Genomic DNA, 21,776 nt, shown 5'->3' with positions numbered 1-21,776 from the left:
TCTCTCTTCACCCAATTCCCTCCCCATTACACTCTTTCCAAATTTTGCATTTTCTTGAGATCCCCATGAAAGGTGGCAGGACCTCTAACTCCTGGAAAGCAACTCTGCCTACCATTTGGGTGCTCACCCGTTCACTATTTTTTAAATTTATTCACCGAGAAGCATTTACGCATTTATTTAATTATTCATCCATCCACTCCTTGACTCATTCTGTACACACACACACGTCACACGGGCTGGGAGCTGACCTGTAAGTGTGGGCCCTGACCCTGAGTCACTTTCTCCAACTTTTCCACACCAATTAAGATTTCCAAAGAGACTCTGTGTAATTGGGTCTTTGGGACATCATCCCTGAAGCACCCCAAAGTTTCTAAGCTGGGTGCCTTTCCTCTTCTCCCTCTAAATTGCCTTGGGGATTGCACAGTCCCTTGGCACATAGGGAGCTTTGAAAGGTGCCTACTCCATTTGGCCTGCCTGCTGCCTGGGAGGCCGTCGGTCACAATGGAGCTGGGAGCTGCCCAGATCAGAGAGACCCTAGCCACCCACAATAAGCTACAGAGGACCCTGTGCAGCCTTGAGCACACCAGCGTCTCCTAATTCCACCAAACCTGACACTCTTTAGAGAACCTCCACTGAATTCTGAGTACTTTGCCTAATTTCACCCAATTCTAAAAGCTCCACTTAATTCTTTCAAGTTGCAAACACATCCCTGAATTCTGCACAAATCTAGGCATGTGTTCTTAGTTTGGAAAGCTGGGTCAATGTGAAACCCTTGTGTCCTGACCATCAGGGATCCCGGGGGGCCCACTTCGTTGAACAGTGTTATCCGAGCTGTAGCCAAAGGCGGCCCCTGGTCTCTGAATTATCTTCAGGGAAACAGGGAACATGGATCAGAAAGAGCCTCAAGGTAAGTAAAAAAGAGGAGATGTGGGGACAGGGGAAGGGGCCTTGGCTGGGAGTCAGGAGCCCCAAGGAATTACTGGACCCTTGGTTTCCCCCTCCAACTCAGTATGTGATGACACTGGGCATGCCTCTTCTCCTCTCTGGGTCTCAGTTTCCATATGGAAAGAGGGGTGGTCTCCATGAGCTTCAAGACCCTCCGGCTCTGCCAGGTTATTGTCCAGATTAGGAACAGCTTATGACTGTCACCCAGCTGCTCGTTCCCAATTTGTCTGGGCCCCATAAAGTCACAGCAAGACAGGAAAGAGTTGACTGTGACCAGGCTGGGGGCTTCAACTTGGCCTTCAGAATCTGGGTGAGGAGGGGAAGGAGGTGGCACCCCTACAGGCTGTCAGGGTAGGCAACAGACGACTTTGGAAATGCCAACACAGGGCCATGGTGCACAAAGGAGAGGGTTCAAGCTGGCCTGGGAGAAATAAAAGAAGGCTCCCTGGGAGAGATGACATCTGCACTGGTTTTAGGTACCCTATGTCTAGGAGTGAGGAGAAGGCAGAAAGTATATTATGGGCTCTGCAGACAAAGCTTCCTAGCCCTGCTTTGGGAACCAGAGTTCCCCGGCATCCAGTCACATCCCTTCTTGGCCTCTCTTCCTACAGGCCTCCAAGCCCCCCAGCTGAAGGAGAGACAACAGAGCAGGGAGACCCACAACTCAGCACTCAGGCTGGAAAGCAGACAAGACATTGAGCTAGTGGTTCTGTGACCATGTCCTCGCTCTGATGTCTCTTTCTCCTCCTGGTTCTGCCCAAAGTTTGTTCCCCGCCACAAAGGCTGCTCCTTCTCTACTGTACCTCCAGGGCCCCTGCTTGGTCTCCACTCATCCTAGTCATCCTGCTTGGTCCTCTGAAGCCCTGACCACAAGTCAGACTGTCTGCACTACTGGTGTGTGCGTGTGTGTGTGTGTGTGTGAGAGAGAGAGAGAGAGAGAGAGGGAGGGAGGGAGAGATAGTGCACAAGAAAGTGAGAGTGCCTGCTACCCACTTGCACACCTTCACATGGATGACTGTACAGGGACACATGTGAGCCTGTGTGTGTCATATATTCACACAGCCACATATGTGTGCACATGAAGGTCAGAGAGTTGTTTGCACATACACACATAGCTAGGGGCCATATGTGGGGACATGATGTGGGTGTGTGTATACTGAGATAGAAAGCCAATGGCTGCCCATGTTTCCTAGGGACTTTAGGGGACAGATTATAGTATGTGGAACAGCATGAAGAGGAAACTATAGCCTGACCTGACTAGTGGGGCTGCACAAAATGCCCTCTCTCTTCACCCACAGCCCTGGCAGATGCTGGTCTGTGGCTATTGACACTCAGTTAAACTGAAGTGCCCCCACCAGGAGCCCAGTCTCAGGTTTCCCAGCTGTTTCTTGGATGGAGCTTACAGATCACGCTCCCGACCCCACAACGTCTCTAGACATAGCCAAGCAAAGACAAGATCTTCTACCTGAGGTCCCAAGGCTAGAGCAGAGCTCTCCCTCTGCAGAAGGGGCCCTTCATCCCTGCGGTGGGCCCAGCACTGTGGACCCCATGTTTGTTCTATGCAGGAGGGAAGCATCCACAGGGGTCACTTAGCCTTTACCTTGCTGGATGGTGTAGGCCCAGTAACACCCAGAGACTCTGTATGAGGAAGGATTTTTGTGACCCCCAGCATGGCTTGACAGAGAGAGGAAAAAAAAGGTGGGGGGGAGAAAAGTATGTCCATGGGACCATGGGACAAACAGGCTTCTTATCTTACCACCAGAGGCCTGCAGACAGAAGCAGGATGAGGTAGGCACGGAAACTGGAGAGGATTTCTGCCTAGGAATGGTTTGAATTTAGTGGCCTGGGAGCACATACGTCCTCATTTGTTCCCCTAATGCCTAGCATGGTACCAGGTGTGTGGCAGGAACTTAATCTTTTCATTCTGGAACAGATAAACACACAAGTAAAAGGGAACTGTCTCGGGCAGGTGAGGCACCCCCAGGAAAAGGTGCTCCCTCCAGACCCAGGTCTGGGCAGCACGTCCCATGGGTTTATTGACATCAATGGCAGGTGTCCGAAACACTAAGGAAAAGTTGACTTATGCTCATTACCCAGTGGGAAGATTAAGGGGAGAACAGGGGAGAAAGATGTTCACGCAGTGTGATAAAAGGACCACCACCATTTGGCCCTTGACAGAAACAAACATCTGCTGAGTATGATGTGTCATACAGCTGGGAGGCCTGGATTCTAGACTCACCTTGCCACGGACCCATGATGGGATCTGTTTCCTAGCTGCACAGTGAGATCCAACAGGTTCACCTCTCAGGGAGCCTTCCACGCTGATGCCCTACAAAGTCATGGGGTCAAAGCAGCTCCGGCTCAGGCCGGAGAAATTAGGAGTTGGGGGGCCAGGCCAGCTAGTCCTACAAATTGCAGCTCGAAAGCCCACAAGGAAGGTAGATTCTGAAGGTCAGTCCGCACACAGTAGCTGACAAACAGGCCCTGTGGAGGGACAGGTGGATGAGCCCACTGGCAGGCTCAAGGTTCAGCCGTCCCTCCAATGAGAGGCACAGTGTATGCCTCATGCATGGAGACCACAGCTAAGCCGAAGACACAGCCAGACGTCCGCAGGCTGAGAAATAAAGGAGAAGGGCATTCCCAAGAGTGGGAAGAGTGTAAGGCAGCTCAGAGTCTTCCTAAAAGCCAGGAAGACCCTCAGGAACCATCTAGCCCAGGGATTCTCAGGTGTGCCACCATGCCCAGCAGAAGCAGCATCACGCAGACTGAGTCAGAGCTCTGGGGATGGAGCCCAGCAACCTGTGTTGTAACAAACTTTCCAGGTGATTCTGCTACACATGAAGATTTGAGGACCTCTGATTTTCCCCGAACTATGTTAATAGAACACCCATCTGCTGTAGGGGTGCCCGGGTGACTCTCGGTTTCAGCATAGGTCATGATCTCGAGCCCATGTCCAGCTGTGCTCAGCAGGAAGTCTGCCGGAGATTCTCTCTCTCCCCCTCTCCCTTGGCCCCTCCCCTCTTGTGCTCTCTCTCTCTCTCAAATAAATAAATAAACCTTTAAAAAGGAAAGAATACTTATCTGCTGCAGATTCATGTAAAAAGAGGACCCATGATCAAGTAAGTTTGGGGATTACATGCCCTATACCACGTTTGGAAGTCACAAATCACACTGGCCTATATGAAGACCTGAAGTAAAGGGCTTTATTTACTTTCAGTTCATTTAGTGTTGTCTCAAACTAATTTTTCAGATTGCCTACTAACATTCCCCCTAACACCCTCTCAGGGAAATGCTGATCAAGAGCAATGCCAACGTCTCACATGGATGAACTGCCACCCAGAGGTGCACGGATTGCTGGAACTCAAGGACGGAGCATGTGTAAGAACTGGAAAAGGCCCTAGCAACATATCCCCACCCAAAAGAGGCCCTGTGGGCTGTCCCCCACCCTGTGGGCTGTCCCCCACCCTGCACCCTCCTTCCCTCCATCCCAGCTGTGTGCCCCCTTGAGCACAGCAATATGGAGCCGGTCAATGGGACAGAGATCTCTGAGTTCTTCCTGAAAGGATTTTCTGGCTACCCAGCCCTGGAGCACCTGCTCTTCCCTCTGTGCTCAACCATGTACCTGGTGACCCTGCTGGGGAACACAGCCATCGTGGCAGTGAGCATCCTGGACGTCCGCCTGCACACACCCATGTACTTCTTCCTGGGAAACCTCTCCATCCTGGACATCTGCTACACATCTACTTTTGTGCCCCTTATGCTGGTTCACCTCCTGTCGGCCCAGAAGACCATCTCCTTTATTGGCTGCGCCCTCCAGATGTGTCTGAGCCTCTCCACAGGCTCCACGGAGTGTCTGCTTCTTGCCATCATGGCCTACGATCGCTACCTGGCCATCTGCCAGCCCCTCAGGTACCCCGTGCTCATGAGTCCTCAGCTCTGCTTGTCCCTGGCGGGATCCGCCTGGGTCCTCTGTCTCTTCAAATCAGTGACTGAGACAGTCATTGCCATGAGACTGTCCTTCTGCGGCCACCATGTGATTAATCACTTCACCTGTGAGATCCTGGCAGTGCTGAAGCTGGCGTGCAGTGACACCTCAGTCAGTGAAGCCCTCCTGCTGGCGGGGGCCATCCTGCTGCTGCCTATCCCCCTGGCCTTCATCTGCCTGTCCTACGCCCTCATCCTGGCCACCATCCTGAGCGTGCCCTCAGCTGCTGGGCGCCGCAAAGCCTTCTCCACCTGCTCGGCACACCTGGCTGTGGTGATGCTGTTCTATGGCACCGTCATATTCGTGTACATGAAACCCAAGAGCAAGGAGGCCCGCATCTCCGATGAGGTCTTCACGGTCCTCTATGCTGTGGTCACACCCATGCTGAACCCTGTCATCTACAGCCTGAGGAACAAGGAAGTGAAGGAGGCGGCCAGGAAAGTGTGGGGGAGGAGCTGGACGTCCAAGTGAGGGAGGCCTGGAATCTTCAGGTTAGTAGGTGAGGCCTTCACAGGCCCACAGTGAGGACAGGTGGTGCACAAGGCTGAGCCTGGAATCCTCCTCCTGGAAAGCCAGCACCAAGTCCCACTGATGCTGCCACAGACTTGCTCGCAAAGCCCCTTCCCTGGCATCGCCCTGGCCAGCCCTCCACATCGCTTCCTGCACCTGTGCACCAGCTCCCGGCTGGCCTCAAGGCTACACTCCTAGTGGTCCTTCCACTCTGTCATCCCCCCGGGCATCCAGAGGGACCTCTGGGAAAAACAAATAGGATCACATCCTCTCCTGATTGTAACCCCCAAACGGCTCCCCCTATTCTCAGGACAAAGTGTAAGCTCTTCCCGGAGCATTCTAGGCCTTCACAAGCCGGCCCTTCTGGTCCTGACTAACCCCCAGCCTTTTGCCCCACCTTCTCCTCCTGACAGCCACACACAACAGCATGTGAGTGCCCCAATGTTGCCCAGCCCTGCCCAGCTGCGGGCTCCTTCTGGTTCTTTCCATAAGGCAGCCACATCCAGCACGGCTTGACCCTCAAGGCCCAGCTCAAAGCCCACCTCCCCCAGGAAGCCTCCTCACTGATCTCCTCCTGCTTCACTTGTGGTGTTATTTTAAGAGCAGACACAGTCAGAATCTACTCTGTCCCAAAGTCCAGCCCTGCCCAACCCTACGCCCCCCTCACAGGTTTTGTAAATAAATACATGAGCACAATGTTGCAGGGCTGTTAGTGGCAAAGCCTGAGGTCCTTCCTAAACCTGAGCAGAGCAGAGACAAGTGTTCAAAGATGACAGGCATGGCCTGGTGTCCTGGAAGGCGACAGCAGAGGCAGTGATGAGGCCCAGAGTCCATGATCCCCAGAGCGGTCCAGCCCTGGGGTACCAATCACCCTGAGCAGCCCAGGGCCTGTGTTCCCAACATCTGTCTGGAACAACAACAGCAGCCATTGCCATGCCTCCCAGTCCAGCATCCAGGCCTCACCTGGCTTTGGGGAGACTTGCTCTACCCTTCATTATCTCATCACAGGGATCCTGCCAGAAATGCCCCTTCCTGGTGCTCAGCCTCTTCCCACTTTCCTCCTGACAACTCAGTGAGCACACAGTAGAAACGGAAACAGATTCACAGAGTATCTCCATTCCCTGCCCCCATTCCCCACCCTCTTCCCACCCCCGGCCTCAGTGGCATCATCTACAAGAGGAGATGCTGGCCTCGGCCTCCAAGAAGCAGTCCAGCTCTCCTGCCCCCTTGCCACAGGGAAGCCCAGTCCCTGCTAGAGCTCTCAGTTCCCCTCCAGTCCCTCTTTCTGCTTTCCATGTTGGTAGGAGAAAGCCCAGCCTACTCCCTGAAACTCAACCCTCTCTGACCAAGCCAGATGAAGGCTGCCCACCAAGATAACCAGCTTTAAGGCCACGACAGGAGTTTGGACGTTATCACGTGGGCACTGGGGTTTACAATCACATTTACTTTTAGTTAGATCACTGATTAGATACCATTTTCCACCCATGAAATTGGGGAAGAATTTTAACGTCTATTGGTAATGAAGGTACAGTAAAGAAGTAATATCATATATGCAGCTGATGGAGATGGGAATAAGTTAATATAAACTTCCTGAAAAGTCACTTGGAAGTATGACTCAAAAGACTTAAAAAATTGGACTCTATGAGCTAACCCATCTACTTCTAAGAATTAGTCTCATATGATCATTAGAAACAAAGATTTATGAATAAGAATATACAAATAATAAACCCTGGTGGTATCCAATGACAGAATGTGATGCAGCCTTCAAAAAAATTCCTCTCTCCTGAAGAATATTTGATAATAAGAAATGCCCACAATGTAATTAATAGAAGGCAGAATTCATAATTTTGCATTCACTATGATGTTAAAAATGTTATTTTTTGAAGTATTTTTGTTATGGATTTATGAATTAGTATAGATGAAAAAAATCCTGGGAAACTATGAAAAAATATTGAGTTGTTTCCACTGGATGGTGGGGTTAAATAGGATTGATCAGATAGAGCTGATTATTTTATTTAATTCCAACAGTTCCAATATTTATAACATGAAAGTGACTTTGAACTTAAAAATAAGGTGATGCATTCTTTTTTTATTTGACAGAGATCACAAGTAGGCAGAGAGGCAGGGAGAGAGAGAGGAGGAAGCAGGCTCCCCGCCAAGCAGACAGCCCGATGCAGGGACCCCAGGACCCTGGGATCATGACCTGAGCCGAAGGCAGAGGCTTTAACCCATTGAGCCACCCAGGTGCCTCAAGGTGATGCATTTTTAAGAAATGGAAGATCACCTGGTTCCAGAATACAGCACTGATGAGAAGTCCTCCAGCCTGAGGGACAAGAAGTGAGCAAGCAGCTGCCCTGTTCCAGGCTCTCATGGTGGGGATGGGAATAAGTCAGGGGCAGCCTGACCCGATGGGCAACCAGAGAGAGGGCAGCTGAGAAACACTTGGGATACACAGATGACTGCAGAGCTAGAAGATGGAGAGAGAGGCCTGTGGGATGCAGCCTGGGTTTCTGGCTTATTTAGGTGGCCAGCACTGCCGCCCTGAGACAGAGATGGAGAAGATGAGAGGTGCAGTGGGATGGTGTTGAGTTCCAGGTATCCACAGGTGACAAGAGGACATTGTTCTATGAGCATGGAGAAAACAAGTGGTAACAGTCTTCGAATGTTTGACTTTGACCTGGGATCTTGATAAAGATTCCAGAGGGCAAATCACAGTATACGGGGAAAATCTATAGCTGCTGCTGCTTTATTTAAGGCTGTGTTGTAGTCTCTACAACTGTTTCAGCTGTTATTCTTTATTATGAAAGCAAGGAGAGGAAACCTGGAGAGACCCAAGCACCTGACTGAACCCAACTCAATGTCCCTCACAAGTGCTCACAGCCGCACGCTCTGTACAGCAATGCACTTTCCGGAACTTTCATGAGTCCTGATCCTCACAACATTCTGGAATGGAGACACCCTTTTCATAGACCAAGACACCCATGCCTAGGACAGGGGGCCACAGACTTCAGTCTCGGATCCAAGGGGTAGGATGGCAGTAAGACCCAAACGGAGTCTGTCCGGTGTCTCTCCTGTACCTATTTCACCACAGCCAGGCGCTCCCAGGGAAGTGCACGAATCCCGGGGTCTCTAAGCCCCACAGCTGCCAAACCTGCAAATGTGTATAGTTCCACAGTTTGAACTTTAAATTGGGTAGGGACTGTGAGGTTCCCCAGGGTATAGAGCAGAGAGCTCTGTGGCAGGGGACCAGGAGGCTGGTCCTCGAGCTTTGGCCCTGGCCCAGCCCAGCCCAGTGTGTCTGCTGGTACTGAGCTCAGCACCTGCTGGCTCTGCTCTCCCAAGCCCTGGGTCAGGACACCTGGCAGCCTGCTCCACCTACACACCTGTGTGTGCTCATGCCACTGGGCCACAGGCATGACAAGGTAAGGACGATCCATAGTCCAGCATGTTGGCTATTCTCATGAAATCTTTTCTGAACATATGAAAACCAGAGTATTTGCTTGTGAAAGAAGACATGATACTAGTGATACTGGCTACCACGTACTGATTACTTACCATGTGCCAGGCTCTGTGCTAAGAGCTCTGCATGCCCCCATCTCATTGGATCTTCAAAATAACCTCACAAGGAAACACTGTGCTTATCTCCACTCCACAGGTAAGGGAGGTGAGGCTGAGATAACTGCTAGCAAGTGACAGGTCTGGGACTTGAGCCCTGGTGGGTCGGACTCCAAAGCCTTCACTCACCTGCTCTGCCATCCAGTGAGGAAGTGGTCAAGCAGGAATCCTAGATCCAGATGTCAGGGAAATTGCAACAGAAGCTTCAGTCCTTTTATGCCCATGCCCTTTCTTTTAAAATAATTTGTGAAGCCTAAAATAAAATATTAAATGGTTCAAACTAGATTTGCCAGCCAGTGAAATTGATATATTTACCTTACAAAGTAACCCTGGGTCTGTCAGACCTTGGGGATGGAAGTTGCCAGACAGAGTGAGGAAATGTTTCAGAAGGGACAGGGTACTATATGTCACTGAATTGAGTGGTTCCATTCACAGGAGAAATCTGACCAAAGTCATACAGCAGAATCGGAACAGAAGCTACCATCAAACCTGGATCCCTCACTCCTGTCACAGGGCTCCCAGTCCTGGTTCGTGGCATCACCCTGCCTCTCAGGAGCTCTAAAACCAGGGTGCGGAATTCAATAGTTATTCTCAGAGACACTCAGTTTCCTATCTCTCCGTGAACCTGATTTGGCAGGATATGACAGCGTGTGAGATGCTAGCAGGTAGATGTCAGAGTGGTTTTCCGAGTGTATTGGGAAACCACCTCATGCCCAGATAGTCAACAGATTTCAGGTTTCCCTTCTCCTAGCACGTGGTAGGGTCACACAGGGCCAGTGAAGTGTGGGCAGAGGTGACCCATGACACGTCTGGGGAAGAGCATGTAACAGCTGGTGTGAATGCCTAGTGTGTCCCTCTCCAGACATAACTGGTGATGTCCAGATGGTGGGGCCTCCCTCAGCCAGGGTCTCTGAGGAGCTCATCAAGGAACAGAGCCCCTGAAAAGCTACAAAGGACATGGAGAACGAGAAAAAAACTGTTGTCATGGTAAGCCACTAAGATTATGTGTGTTACTGCAGCAAAACCTAGCTCATCGTCACTAATGCACCCAGGGAACAGCAGCTGCTCCCTGACGTCCCCTCCCGTGCCCATGGCTCAGAGTCAAAGCTGCCAGTTACCTGGAAGCACGGTATTTCCTAGACACAGACCTGTGTCTTGGGGGCCAGAAGCCTGTCTCTCCACGAGCTGGCTCTAATTTCCATGAATCTGTTATAATCAGACTCTTAAATTGTGAGAGACCCACTCCTCTCTGAGTAGCTCCTCAGACAGAGCAGGGAGAAGCCCGGCACCCCCAGGGCTCTTCTCCAGAAATCACAACAGCTCTTTCTCTGCTGCTGTGTGTGTGCTTGTGGGGAAGGTGCTCTCAAGACGAGACATCTGGGATGAGGGATTTGGGACAGCGGAACAGCACGGGCTCTCAACGGCAATCTCCAGCACCCACCAGGTAGGTGTTGGCACTGGGGAGCAGCAGTGATGGATCGGACACAAACCTTTGATTACAATAGCTCCCAGTCTATGAGACAGAGACCGCACACTACCACACAAGGCAAAATTCGAGTATCCCGTGCTTATAGCTGTGAGCGTTGTTGGGATGGTCAGTTCCACGAAGCCCTCTGAATAGGCTATGCAGAGAAGGGGTGTGAGATCCGAGCCTCGAAGGATGAGTGGCAGAGAAAGGCTGCTCCAGGCTGAGGAAAGAGCATGAGAAGAGGGACGAGACAGGAGTGTGAGGGTTTGTCCGTTAATGGGGAATTGTCTAGTGAGGCTGGAGCAGGGTGTGCAGGGAGGGAAGGGAGGCGAGGCAAGTGGGCGGGCCAGCACCTGTTCTGAAAAGCCCTTAAATGCCTCTGCCATCCTCACTTGGGTCTTTCTGTTATGGAGGAGGGAAGGAAGAGAAACAAGAAGCCAGGTGGTTTCCGATCTTTCACTTGCTTGAGACCCCCCCCACACACACACACCCTTATGTTAGGTGTCAGAATTCGAGGTTAACATAGGTAATTTTGTAATAACGCACCCAATAAAGACCAAACCCTTATACTTGCATCTGAAATGCTGTGGGTATAATCCAGACACATGAAGTCATAACCTAGAAAAGGTACTTCCTTTTAACTTCTTTACAGATTTCAAGTTTTACTTTGTCCTTCCATCCCAGGTTCTCAAAGAGAACCTCAGGTTTTAACGTCCAGAGAGAGGAAGTGACATGTCCAAGGTCAGCAAGCATGACGGAATGAGTGTAAACTGTTAGGGCGGAAACCACACCTGCTTCTGCTGTATCCCCACCTCCCAGCACAGGCCTGGCACATAGAAGTGCCCCACAGCTATTTGTTTAAGGAGTGGATGAAGAAGCCACCACCACACTCAGGCAATTCTCTCGTTTTGCCAAACCTCAGCAAGAGAAACCCTAACCTTAGCTCTTCGTGCAGATAAGATTTAAGGTCAGGTGCTGACCCAGATTAATCCACTGCCTCTGTGCACCCTAGAAATGCCCTTAACAATCACCCCGATTCAGGCTGGAGGAGGGGAAAGTGGCACAGGCTCTGGGGATGGAGTGGGTCATGAGAGAGGCTTGAGCTCTTATCGGGAGGTGGCAAGCACAGATCCAGCAGGAGCCCTCTCGCTGAAGATACAGTCTTTGCTCGGGATCCTCAGACAACAGGTGGTGCTGGGAAGCTCACGAGCATCTTTATGGGTATGTCTCATCTGAGCTACACAGCACTTCCATTTTTCAAAGGGACACTGAGTCTCGGAGAAGCCACATGACATAGTCAACCTCACACAGTTAAGTAGGACTGACTCTGGGATGCAAAGCTTAAGTAACTGTTGAGTGACTGCTCTTGGCAGTATTCACTGCGGGCGGTGTGGGAAGGAAGGAGACAAGGTCCTGCTCCCAAGTGTAGTAGAGGAGACAAGTGCACACCACACGGCAGGAGAACACAGAGGGACAGCGAAGGGCTAAGAGAGTGCAAGAAAGGAGAAGGTCACCCCTCAAGAGGCCGGAGGGAGAGGAGAGATGGAACCATGGTCTGAGCAGGAAGTCCCCACGGGGGAAGGGAGGGAGGACACTCCTCTAAAAGGGAACTTCTTGGGGCACAGTGTGACTCAGCCAGTTAAGCTGCTGACTCTTGATTTCAGCTCAGGTCATGATCTCAGGGTCCTGGGATGAAGCCTCTAGTTGGGCCCCATGCTGAGCAGGGAGTCCGCTTCAGGATTCTCTTTTTCCCTCTGTCCCTCCCCCTGCTCACTTGCTCTTTCTCTCTCTAAAATAAGCAAATAAATCTTTAAAACAAAACAAAATACAAGGGAACTTCTTGGGCAAGATGTAGCACTGGAAAAGACAAGGTCTATTCAGCAGAGGGTGAGGCCACCAGCCCCTAACAAATGCTAGATGCACTGAGGTGGAGGAATGAGGGGCCAAATCCAGCCCTGAAGGATGGGGCTCCAGTGCTGTCACAGGACATCGGTCTCTCAGTCAGCCCAGGAATGAGGAGGTGACTGTACCTTCTGTAGGTTAGATTTCATACTCAGCTCCAATTTCTGCTTTAGACCAGGGGTCACATGGGCCATAAGACAGCCTTCCTGCCTAACAAGACTGCCGCGCCTTGGGGACATTAGGGCTCCCTCCCGTGAATACCTGACACTGGCATTTTCCCAGGAGGCAGAGCAATGGAAGCCAGAAGACTGAGGCCCTCCCCCACTTGCCCTCCTTTTTAGAACTAGTCACTGACTGACAACTCCCCTGCCAGATTAGAACCTGGTTTTCCCTCCTCCTGCGACATCACTGCCAAAATCATTTATCCCACAAGGCAATATGGAGGCCAAGAAGGGAGTCACTTGGCTTGCATGACCACTGGAATATATATGTTCTTGTATGTTCTTTTAAAAATCAACAGATGAGGGGCGCCTGGGTGGCTCAGTGGAGCCTCTGCCTTCAGCTCATGTCATGATCCCAGGGTCCTGGGATCGAGCCCTGCATCAGGCTCTCTGCTCAACAGGGAGCCGGCTTCCCCCTCTCTGCCTACTTGTGATCTCTGTCTGTCAAATAAATAAAATATTTTTAAAAAATAATGTTAAAAAAAAATCAAAAGATGAGAGGCCACCTGGTTGGCTCAGTCAGCTAAGAGTCTAACTCTTGATTTAGCCTCAGGTCATGATCTCAGGATCCTAGGATCAAACCCCGAATTGGGCTCCCCACTCAGCGGGGATCTGCTTGTCTCTCTCTCCTTCTGCCCACCCCCACACCCCTTCTCATGCTCTGTCTCTCTAAAATAAATAAATAAATCATTTAAAAAATTCAGCAGATGAGGGAACAGGGAAAAAACGATAGCCTATCATTCCTTAAAGAGAGATAACTGCACATCAGGCTTATACATCCTGTGGAGTGAGAATGTTTGATCCTTAACACCCAAAAGGACCACTCATCCCTCACCCACGGGCCGGCAAGAGCTCATCTCACCTGATTCAGGGAAGAAGGGGCAGCCTTATGATAGGTATGGTATGTTTCTGTCCACTTATTTTTCTTACTGTTGTACCCCCAGCACCTAAACAAGACCTAGCACAGAATCAATACTCAAAGCACATTCAGCAAATGAATGAATCTGAAATACCATGAGCATAATTCAGCCATATAAAGTCATAACCTAGAAAAGATGCCTCCTTCAACAGCCAAGAACACTAGATTATGACGGAGTATGCCAAACATGAATCCTCCTCTCTTGTCTCCCCTGCCCCCACCACGGGAAGAATGAGGAGGAGCCTAGGGGACTAGAATGTCCTCATTTCCCTAAGTCACATCAGAGCTGCAGAGCTGAGAGGGCCAGCTTGCAGTCCTGAAGTCCAACCCTCTCATTACACAGATGGTGAAACTAAATCGCAGGGGCAGAGATGACCTGCCCAAGGTCAGGTTGCTTGGTTTCCAGGCCAGCAAGAGCTTCTTCTGACTCACGTGTGGTCTGGACAGGAAGGAGGGACAAGGAGATGACAAACCAGACGGCTGTGACAGAATTCATCTTGCTGGGGCTCCAAGAGCACCGTAACCTTGAGACAGTCCTGTTTGTGCTCTGCCTGGGCATCTACAGTGTCAATGTCCTGGGGAACTCCCTCCTCATGGGGCTGAGCGTGCTGGACCCCCGCCTGCACAGCCCCATGTACTTCTTTCTCAGCAACCTCTCCCTCATGGACATCTGTGGCACATCCTCCTTTGTGCCTCTCATGCTGGTCAACTTCCTGGAAGCCCAGAGGACCATCTCCTTCCCTGGCTGTGTCCTGCAGATGTACCTGACCCTGGCGCTGGGTTCCACAGAGTGCCTGCTCCTGGCCGTGATGGCCTATGACCGTTACGTGGCGATCTGCCAGCCACTTAGGTACCCAGAGATCATGAACGGGCCAACTTGTGTGCGGATGGCAGTGCTGAGCTGGGGGACAGGCTTTGCCAACTCACTGCTGCAGTCCCTTCTCACCTGGAGCCTCCCCTTCTGTGGTCACAATATCATCAACCACTTCTTCTGTGAGATCTTGGCAGTGCTGAAACTGGCCTGTGGGGACATCTCTCTCAACGCACTGATGTTAGTGGTGGCCACAGCGGTCCTGACGCTGGCCCCACTCCTGCTCATCTGCCTGTCCTATGTTGTCATCCTTGCTACCATCCTTAGGGTGCCCTCTGCTGCAGGCCGGCACAAAGCCTTCTCCACCTGCTCTGCCCACATCACAGTGGTGGTGGTTTTCTATGGGACCATCTCCTTCATGTATTTCAAGCCCAAGGCCAAGGACCCTGACCTGGATAAGATTATTGCACTGTTCTATGGGGTTGTGACACCCTCACTGAACCCCATCATCTACAGCCTGAGGAACGCAGAGGTGAAGGCTGCTGCCCTAGCCCTGCTTGCGGGAGGCCTGCTCTCCAGAAAAATGGCCCACCCTCTCTGTTGCTCTTCACCTCTATCATGCACGGCAGGCTAGGTCCATCGTGGTGAAGACTTGGAATTGCAGTGGCTGAAACCCACAAGGGTTTATCTCCCACTCCCGCTGCCAGTCCTTTAGCAGCTGACTGGTGGCTGGGGTCAGCTCTCAATCATCTTCATCCCTCTGGGTCTCAGGATAAGCAGCTACCATCTGGAACACTGCTGGTCACCGTGACAAAGCCTGCACTGGCTCTTTGAGCTTCACTTCCACCTTCACTTCGTCCGCCAATGCAAGCACGTGCCACAGCTAACATCAAGGGGCAGACGAAGCACACTCACCACGTGTCTGGAAGGAGCAGGAAGACTGAGAAGTCTGTGAATAGTCATCAGCAATAATGGCTGCCACACTATCCTACAGTCAACCCAAGAGCCACTAGATATTTGCCTCCCTCTTCTCTCACCATCACTGCCCCACACGTCCAGTCAGTCATGAAGTCCTAGAGAATCCATGGCCTAAGACCTGAATGGGTCCCCTCCTTTCTCCTCACAGTGCCTCCTCAAGAAGCCTTCACTCTCCCTCTCTCTCAAATACTGCAACAGCTGTGTCACTTTCGTCCTACAAACGCCTTTCAAAATCTACCCTCTGCACTAGCTGTCAAAACGCCAATCTGAGAAAATCCAAAAAACAAAATACCAATCAAACCATGCCACTCTCCTGCTTAGATCCCCCAGTGGCTCATTTCCCATGGGATAAAAGCCAGACCCCCACCGCTCCATCCAACCTCATACCAGCTGCTTTCCTCAGCCCCTCTCCACCCACACACACTCTCCGGATCCAGGTTCCCTGAACTATTCCCAGTTCCTCAGCAAGTATCAGTCTTTTCTGCCTCTGTCTCCCCCTTGCTCTTCCCTCTCATGTCCAGATGCTTCTTGATCTTTAGCTAACATGTACTGGATCACAGACCAGGCCAAGCCCTATACTGTGTCCTAAGTGCTTTACTGACTGGGGACCACCTGGAATGAGTGGAGGAATACAATATGGACACTGGTGACCAGAAAGAACACCTTGGCATTACAGAAATTTATTTAATCCTTACTCAGATCTGCCCCCCTCTTCCAAAAAACCCCCTTCTGACCCCTCCTAGCAGGGTGTGGTCTGTCCCAGCTCTATGTCCCTCTTCACAGAAGGACTCTGTCCTGAATCCTAGCTATTTGGGTTCAAGCATCCTAGCGACCTGACTCTATATATCCTAATATGAAGGACTAGTATTTCTGATACAAGGAAGAGACATCAAGCCCACACCTCTTGACTCACCATTCAGTTGGCCACATCGCTCTACTCAGGGCCCCAAGGAAGAGACAGAATTGCAGAAAGCAGAGAACAAAGGGATTTTTCCTGGTTTTTGAGCTTTAAAAACCTAGGCTCTAAGGTCTTCACAGGAGAGAATGAAGGCATAGACAAGAACTAGGAGAAAAACCTAAGTAAAAGGGAGTTTTCCCAACCTCCAGATTAATGCTCTAAGTTAAGGGAGAAGGAAGAGAGAGAAGGGGATGCAGTAAGAGCACTGGCAAAGAAGGGTCCCAAAAGGAAGAGGCCCTGAGCCACATTCCCTAGGCCAAATATCCGGACAGATTTGTAGGATCTGAAAGATGGAGGAACTCCTGCCTTGTTGGTCAGGTAAAACCCAGAGCAGGCCCCCAAAGTAGAAATGGCTTCAAGGTGTGTCTGGGCTATCCAAGCCTCACAGGTCTTTGTAGGTGGCACGGAAGTCAGGGAGGGCCTCAGGACTGACAATGGTTATGCAGATGGGAAAAAGCGCTCTGGGATGGCCTGCCTACACTGCTAACTGGGGACCAGGTGGAATGACGGAACTCACGATGGGTCCAGTGTGGACCCCAGTGACCAGAAAACAACCTCCCAACGTCTTCCCATTATTTAAGATCCTCAAGACTCAGCTAAGACTCTTATAGAAAGAGAGGAACTCCCAAACTAACAAAGGATATCTCTCAGGCACAAAAGATGACACTCGGGCAAAATGGGGGCTCAAAATAGAAGTTACGTTCTGGTGATATTTCTCGCACATTTGTGATTTGTACCTGCTAGTCCAATTTCCTGAAACCTCAGCTTCCTTTCCTGTTGGGTGTGGGCACCACAAGGGAAGTCTGTCTCACTAATTTAAATCACCCTAACACGCACGTGCATGCACACACACACATACACACACCCCTACTCCCAGCAGCTGCAGTCTGCCATGATGGAGCAAAAAGCTCCGGCAGAAGCTCCAGCAGCTCATTCCAGCTGGGTTCCCACCAACCCTGCTCATTTTTTTGGACCCTCTCTTTCCCTCTCCTCCCCACACCCTTGACCCAAGGAAAAAAGGCAGCACAGAACCAGCAAATACTTCATTGGAGACACACCAGACTCCACCTGCATCAACTCAGGTTACCAGTGCCCCCAGCCCCAGCCCCACCTGCCCTGCAATCCCCCTCCCCGCACAGCACAGCACAGCATGGCACGGTATGGCCCAGACACTGCCTTGGGAAGGAAGAGACCAGAGTTGCTGAGCTGCTGGGAAGATTTGGAGACTCGTTGTCCCCAAGATGGACTCCATTTCCTCTGGAATGCCGCCATATCCTGAGAGGGCTTTGTCTCCCTGGGAAGGAATCCATATCCTTAGGAGGGCTCCACATCCCTGGGAAGGGCTCCACACCCCTAGGAGGGACTCCTCGGTCCGGAGGGGCTCTAGGGTCCTACACAGGCTCCATCCTTAAGAAGGGTTCCATGGATGCAGGAAGACTCCAGGCCTTCAGGAAGTTCGCCAGGTCCCTAGAAGAGCTCCATGTCCTTAAGAAAGACTCTATGTCCTCGAGAAATACAACCTGTCTCTTATCCAGGGAGGGTTCCACACTCCCAGGAAGGGCTCTCTGCCCCTAGGAAGGGTTCATGCTCCCCAAAGGCCAGGCCCAAAGCCCCACTCAGCTGGAACAGATGCTGCTGACAGTGGCCCCACCTGGACCCACAAGGCCCAGCTCCTCCTGCTCATTGATGCACAGCTGGTAACCGCAGCCCCGGGCCCGAGCTCCAGATGGGACCCGGTGGTCAGTCTTGGCACGTGGGGGCAGCAAGAAGCCCACGCTGCCAGCGATGAGCATATGCCAAATGCTGTGAATGTAGAAGTAGTTGTCTCGGGTCTCCACAAAAGCATAGAGTAGGACAGCACTGCCCGCAATCAGGCTGCCCGGACACAGGTAGAAAAGCCAACGGCGCCATGTGGGTGGGTAGCAGTGCCGGCGGCGGACGCTGCGTACTGTCTGGGGGAAGCAGAGAAGTGGGACTCAGGAATACAAGGCCTTGGAACCCAAGCCAGAGCTGGTCATTCCCAGGCTTCCCAGAGCCCTCATGACCCGAAGGCACCGGCCAAGTCTGAAGTGGACACCATGAACAGCACAGTGATGATGACAGGATCCAAGCCCACCTTAAATTGGGGACCAGATCCTCAGGGCCCTGCACCCAAGTCCTGCTGGGACGCCCCCCTCCCCAAGCCCTCCCAACCTTACCCAGGCTGTGGCCAAGATGCCCAGGGCGAAGAGACTGGGTCCAAGCAGGTTCCAGAGTCCATGCCGGTCAAGCTGTAGAGCCATAGACAGCAGCATAGCCCCCAGCAAATACAGCACCTGGAGAGAGAGGACTCTAGGGGCTGGGCCGGGATGGCGGGAGGCACTTGGCAATGCCCCCAGGGAGAGGTTGGGAGTGAGCTTCAAGTGGACTTTGCCTACAGTTGTCCCCCAGGGCCCACTCAGGACTGACCTGCTTGACCACAGGCTGTAAACGCGCCATGGCAATGACAGTGACCCACACGGACATTAAGGAGCCCAGGAAATCACAGAACTGCAGCACATCGTAGTCCATGATGCAGAAAACCACAATGCCTGGCTGGTCACAGGCATGGTAAAACTGGAGGAAGAAATGACAGGCATTGAGAGAACTTGGGCAACGGTTCAGGTCCATGAAGCAGGAGAAAGAAGTCACGAGGATGGTGTGCTGCTGTCAGAAAAGCAGAGGTCAGAGGTCACAGACTGAGCAGAACTGGGAAATGCCTGACTCCCGGCTCCTGAGAAGAATGTGGTAAGGAAGCCTGGTCTGCCTCACAAGCCGTTATGTATACACCAGCCCTGACCCTGTCCTTACCTTCCTAATCTTCCCAATTCTGGAATGTACTATGGAGAGCACAGGCTGGTGGGGATTCCAGGTATGTCAGTCTAAGGCCTATCCTTCCCTTCTTCTCATGCTCACCATGGGTCCCACCTATAATCCCCATCACTGGCCCAAGCTATGGGGCTAGACACTGGTCTCTGGCCACCCTAGACCCTAAGCCTCCCCTGCATATCCCAGTTTCCCCTGATAGCTCAGACTCGGAGTTAGGATTCATCCTTAGGCTTAGGCCTTACACTAACTGGCCCTCTTCATCCCCACCCATCCAAAGTCATGGGTGGACGGATGGGGGGGAAAGCAAGAGAAAAGGCAGACCCTGGACCATGGAGAAGAACACAACACTTTATACCATGGAGAAGAATACAAGGAAGGGACAGTGTCCGCCTAGCCTCTACTGTGGGAAAGGTGGTAAAGAGGAGTTAGGAAGGGGGCACAGGGGACACAGGGGTGATTAGATCAGACTATACTGGGCACCCCAATTAAGAAAACAAGGTCTGCAGTTAGCCCCCCTGTGCCTCTCTGGACAATGCAATCATGGCTGCAGGCATCCTGTGTTCCCTTATTTGTAAAAAAGGTCCAAAAATGATCTGAGTTCTTTTTACCTTAGAACATTTGCTGTCACCTTCTCTGAACTTCTGTGTAGAATTTATGTGATTTTTCATTGATGCCAAACACTCACTAAGAACATGTATGGTTTTAAGATTATCTTTGGTGCGAAGATGACAGGAATGTGTATCCCTACGAGCTCACCCAAAGACAAGACACTGGATAAAAACTATGAGGACAAACGCTCCAGACCAGGAATAAACATCACAGTGGCATGCTCACTCTCCAATCACCTGATATTGCCCCTTCTCCACGTCACAAAGAACAGATGGTTGTGGTGATGAAAAAAGAAAATTAAAATGCTGTAATGGGAGAGAAAAGGTTTTTGGCCTATATAAACTTGGTGGAAATCTACTCATTGGAGTTGACCTTGAGACATTCCAGCAGATTTTGCAGGACCAAAAAACTGACTCAATCTGCTTGATCTCTGTCCCCTGCATGTTAACCCCGGTCCTCAGAGAACCATGGCTGCTGAGGGCACCTCTTGATAGTAGAAACAAGCTGCTAGAGTTGCCACGGTTGGAATGAAGTTCACCAGGCTGAACTGCAACTGGGGCAAGGAGGCTACGGGTTGTACCACCCAAAGGTGGCCTCGGAAGATCTCTGACAGAAGAGGCCCTTCAGGTACCACTTTCAGCCCAGGTCAATCTCTTCATCATTCTATGGAAAGGCAACCCTAAGTGACAAGGGCTCTGAGTCTAGAAGAGAGGTGGACTTACAGACCTCAGTGAGAAAGGCAGCCTGGCCCTAGAGGCATATCCATGATTGTGGGTGGAGGGCAGGGAGATATGGCCCACCGCTGAGGAAAGAAGTAGCTGAGCAATATTCAGAGCATTCTCTTCTGGAAGCAGTGGCCTCTGTAACCTCGGGGAAGGATGGAAATGGGAGAACCTGGTCTCCTGTTTGGATGCATTACTGCTGAGAATGAGAAGGTGGAGGTGAGTTCAGAGAAAAGGAGCTTTCTACCCTGAATTCAAATCATAAAGCATGACACCCCAACCTTAATCAAACAGCATCCCCCTTAGAAAAAAGCAGGTGGGAAACTGAAGCAAGTCTATTGTGAAAACTGGCAGAATCCAGTCCAGGAGCAGAGCTGCCAACAGTAGAGTGGGAAGGCAATTCTTTCTTTCTCTTGTACGTGCTGATTAATTGGGAGTTTAGTTCCTAAGCAAACGGATTATTTTGGTCTTTTGCTATTGTAGCTATTGGATATTAATTATTCTCTACCTCTAAGACCAGCTATAAGAGACTCAAAAGTTCAGTCTCTAGAGACAAAGGATAAGAAAGAAATTGCTAAATTTCTTTTGACCTGTTGAAGATTTCGTCCAGTCAATTCAAACTGCAAAATTTATAACTTTGGAAAAGGTGAATAATCTAAGAACAGGGAGAAGCTAGGAGTTAAGAAAAAAGAAAACTTAGGGATATTAATTGGCATTGGGAAACCTTGGGTTTAATTCCTTCAAATTTTAAAGTCTTAAGCTTGGGTACCTATCATCTGTCTTTCCCTGCACTTTGGAGGTAAAGAATGCTGTCCCTTCACTTCAGGAACAGACTGCTTTGTTTTGAGTACTCCAAGCTTTTAAAAGGGCTTGCAAGTTAAGCAACCACGGCTCCCTCGTACATATTATTAAATTGAGAAAGTAAGCTCTTACTGGGAAACTGAGAGCCTTTTCACCCAAGTCCACATCTGCATTTGAATTAGTATCTGAACACACCTAAAAGATCGATTTTTTTCAATTCTTTCTTTCTTGTACGTGCTGATTAATTGGGAGTTTAGTTCCTAAGCAAACAGATTATTTTGGTCCTTTGCTATTTTAGCTATTGGATATTGATTATTCTCTACCTCTAAAACCAGCTATAAGTACTACAGCTACTAAATTACCCAATACCATTTTCTGATTTGGATTTTATTTTAAAACACTAATTTTACACTTCAGGCCTTCACCAAGCTTGCTCCATCTGCATGACTCTCAAGTATATAAAAGGAAATGCCCAAACATATCTT

General features: G+C 50.7%; 3 protein-coding genes across 7 annotated transcripts in view; 2 read left to right on the top strand and 1 right to left on the bottom strand.

Annotated features, from left to right (window-relative positions):
• Nucleotides 1–4,444: 4,444 nt before the first annotated feature.
• LOC101690705 (olfactory receptor 13J1) lies at nt 4,445–5,401 on the top strand. The gene has a single exon (XM_004747877.2). The coding sequence runs from the start codon at nt 4,463–4,465 to the stop codon at nt 5,399–5,401; it is 939 nt and encodes a 312-aa protein (XP_004747934.1). The 5' UTR covers nt 4,445–4,462.
• An 8,628-nt stretch (nt 5,402–14,029) lies between these two features.
• On the top strand, nt 14,030–15,010 carry LOC101690420 (olfactory receptor 13C7-like). Its single transcript, XM_045081779.1, has one exon. The coding sequence runs from the start codon at nt 14,030–14,032 to the stop codon at nt 15,008–15,010; it is 981 nt and encodes a 326-aa protein (XP_044937714.1).
• A 2,330-nt stretch (nt 15,011–17,340) lies between these two features.
• The window catches only part of TMEM8B (transmembrane protein 8B), a 42,377-nt gene continuing 37,941 nt past the window's right edge, over nt 17,341–21,776 (bottom strand). For 4 of the 5 annotated variants that reach the window (XM_013053755.2, XM_004747555.2, XM_013053752.2 and 1 more), the window contains 3 exons: nt 18,761–18,907; nt 18,511–18,627; nt 17,341–18,264 (listed from right to left, as the gene is read on the bottom strand). In XM_013053755.2, coding sequence (XP_012909209.1) covers nt 17,929–18,264; nt 18,511–18,627; nt 18,761–18,907 — 600 coding nt within the window. In that variant the 3' untranslated portion in view covers nt 17,341–17,928. The remainder of the gene's footprint in view (nt 18,265–18,510; nt 18,628–18,760; nt 18,908–21,776) is intronic. The other variant, XM_013053753.2, reaches the window with a different exon arrangement.

Source organism: Mustela putorius, unplaced genomic scaffold (genome assembly GCF_011764305.1).
Source record: "Mustela putorius furo isolate JIRA1106 unplaced genomic scaffold, ASM1176430v1.1 tig00000580_pilon_pilon_pilon, whole genome shotgun sequence".
Lineage (NCBI taxonomy): Eukaryota > Metazoa > Chordata > Mammalia > Carnivora > Mustelidae > Mustela > Mustela putorius.
The sequence above is the reverse complement of the archived record's forward strand: the minus strand, read 5'-3'. Positions and strand labels throughout refer to the sequence as shown.

Bases quoted from the DNA above. Each gene is read 5' to 3' on its own strand.
- LOC101690705 (XM_004747877.2), top strand. From the start codon at position 4,463: ATGGAGCCGGTCAATGGGACAGAGATCTCTGAGTTCTTCCTGAAAGGA.
- LOC101690420 (XM_045081779.1), top strand. From the start codon at position 14,030: ATGACAAACCAGACGGCTGTGACAGAATTCATCTTGCTGGGGCTCCAA.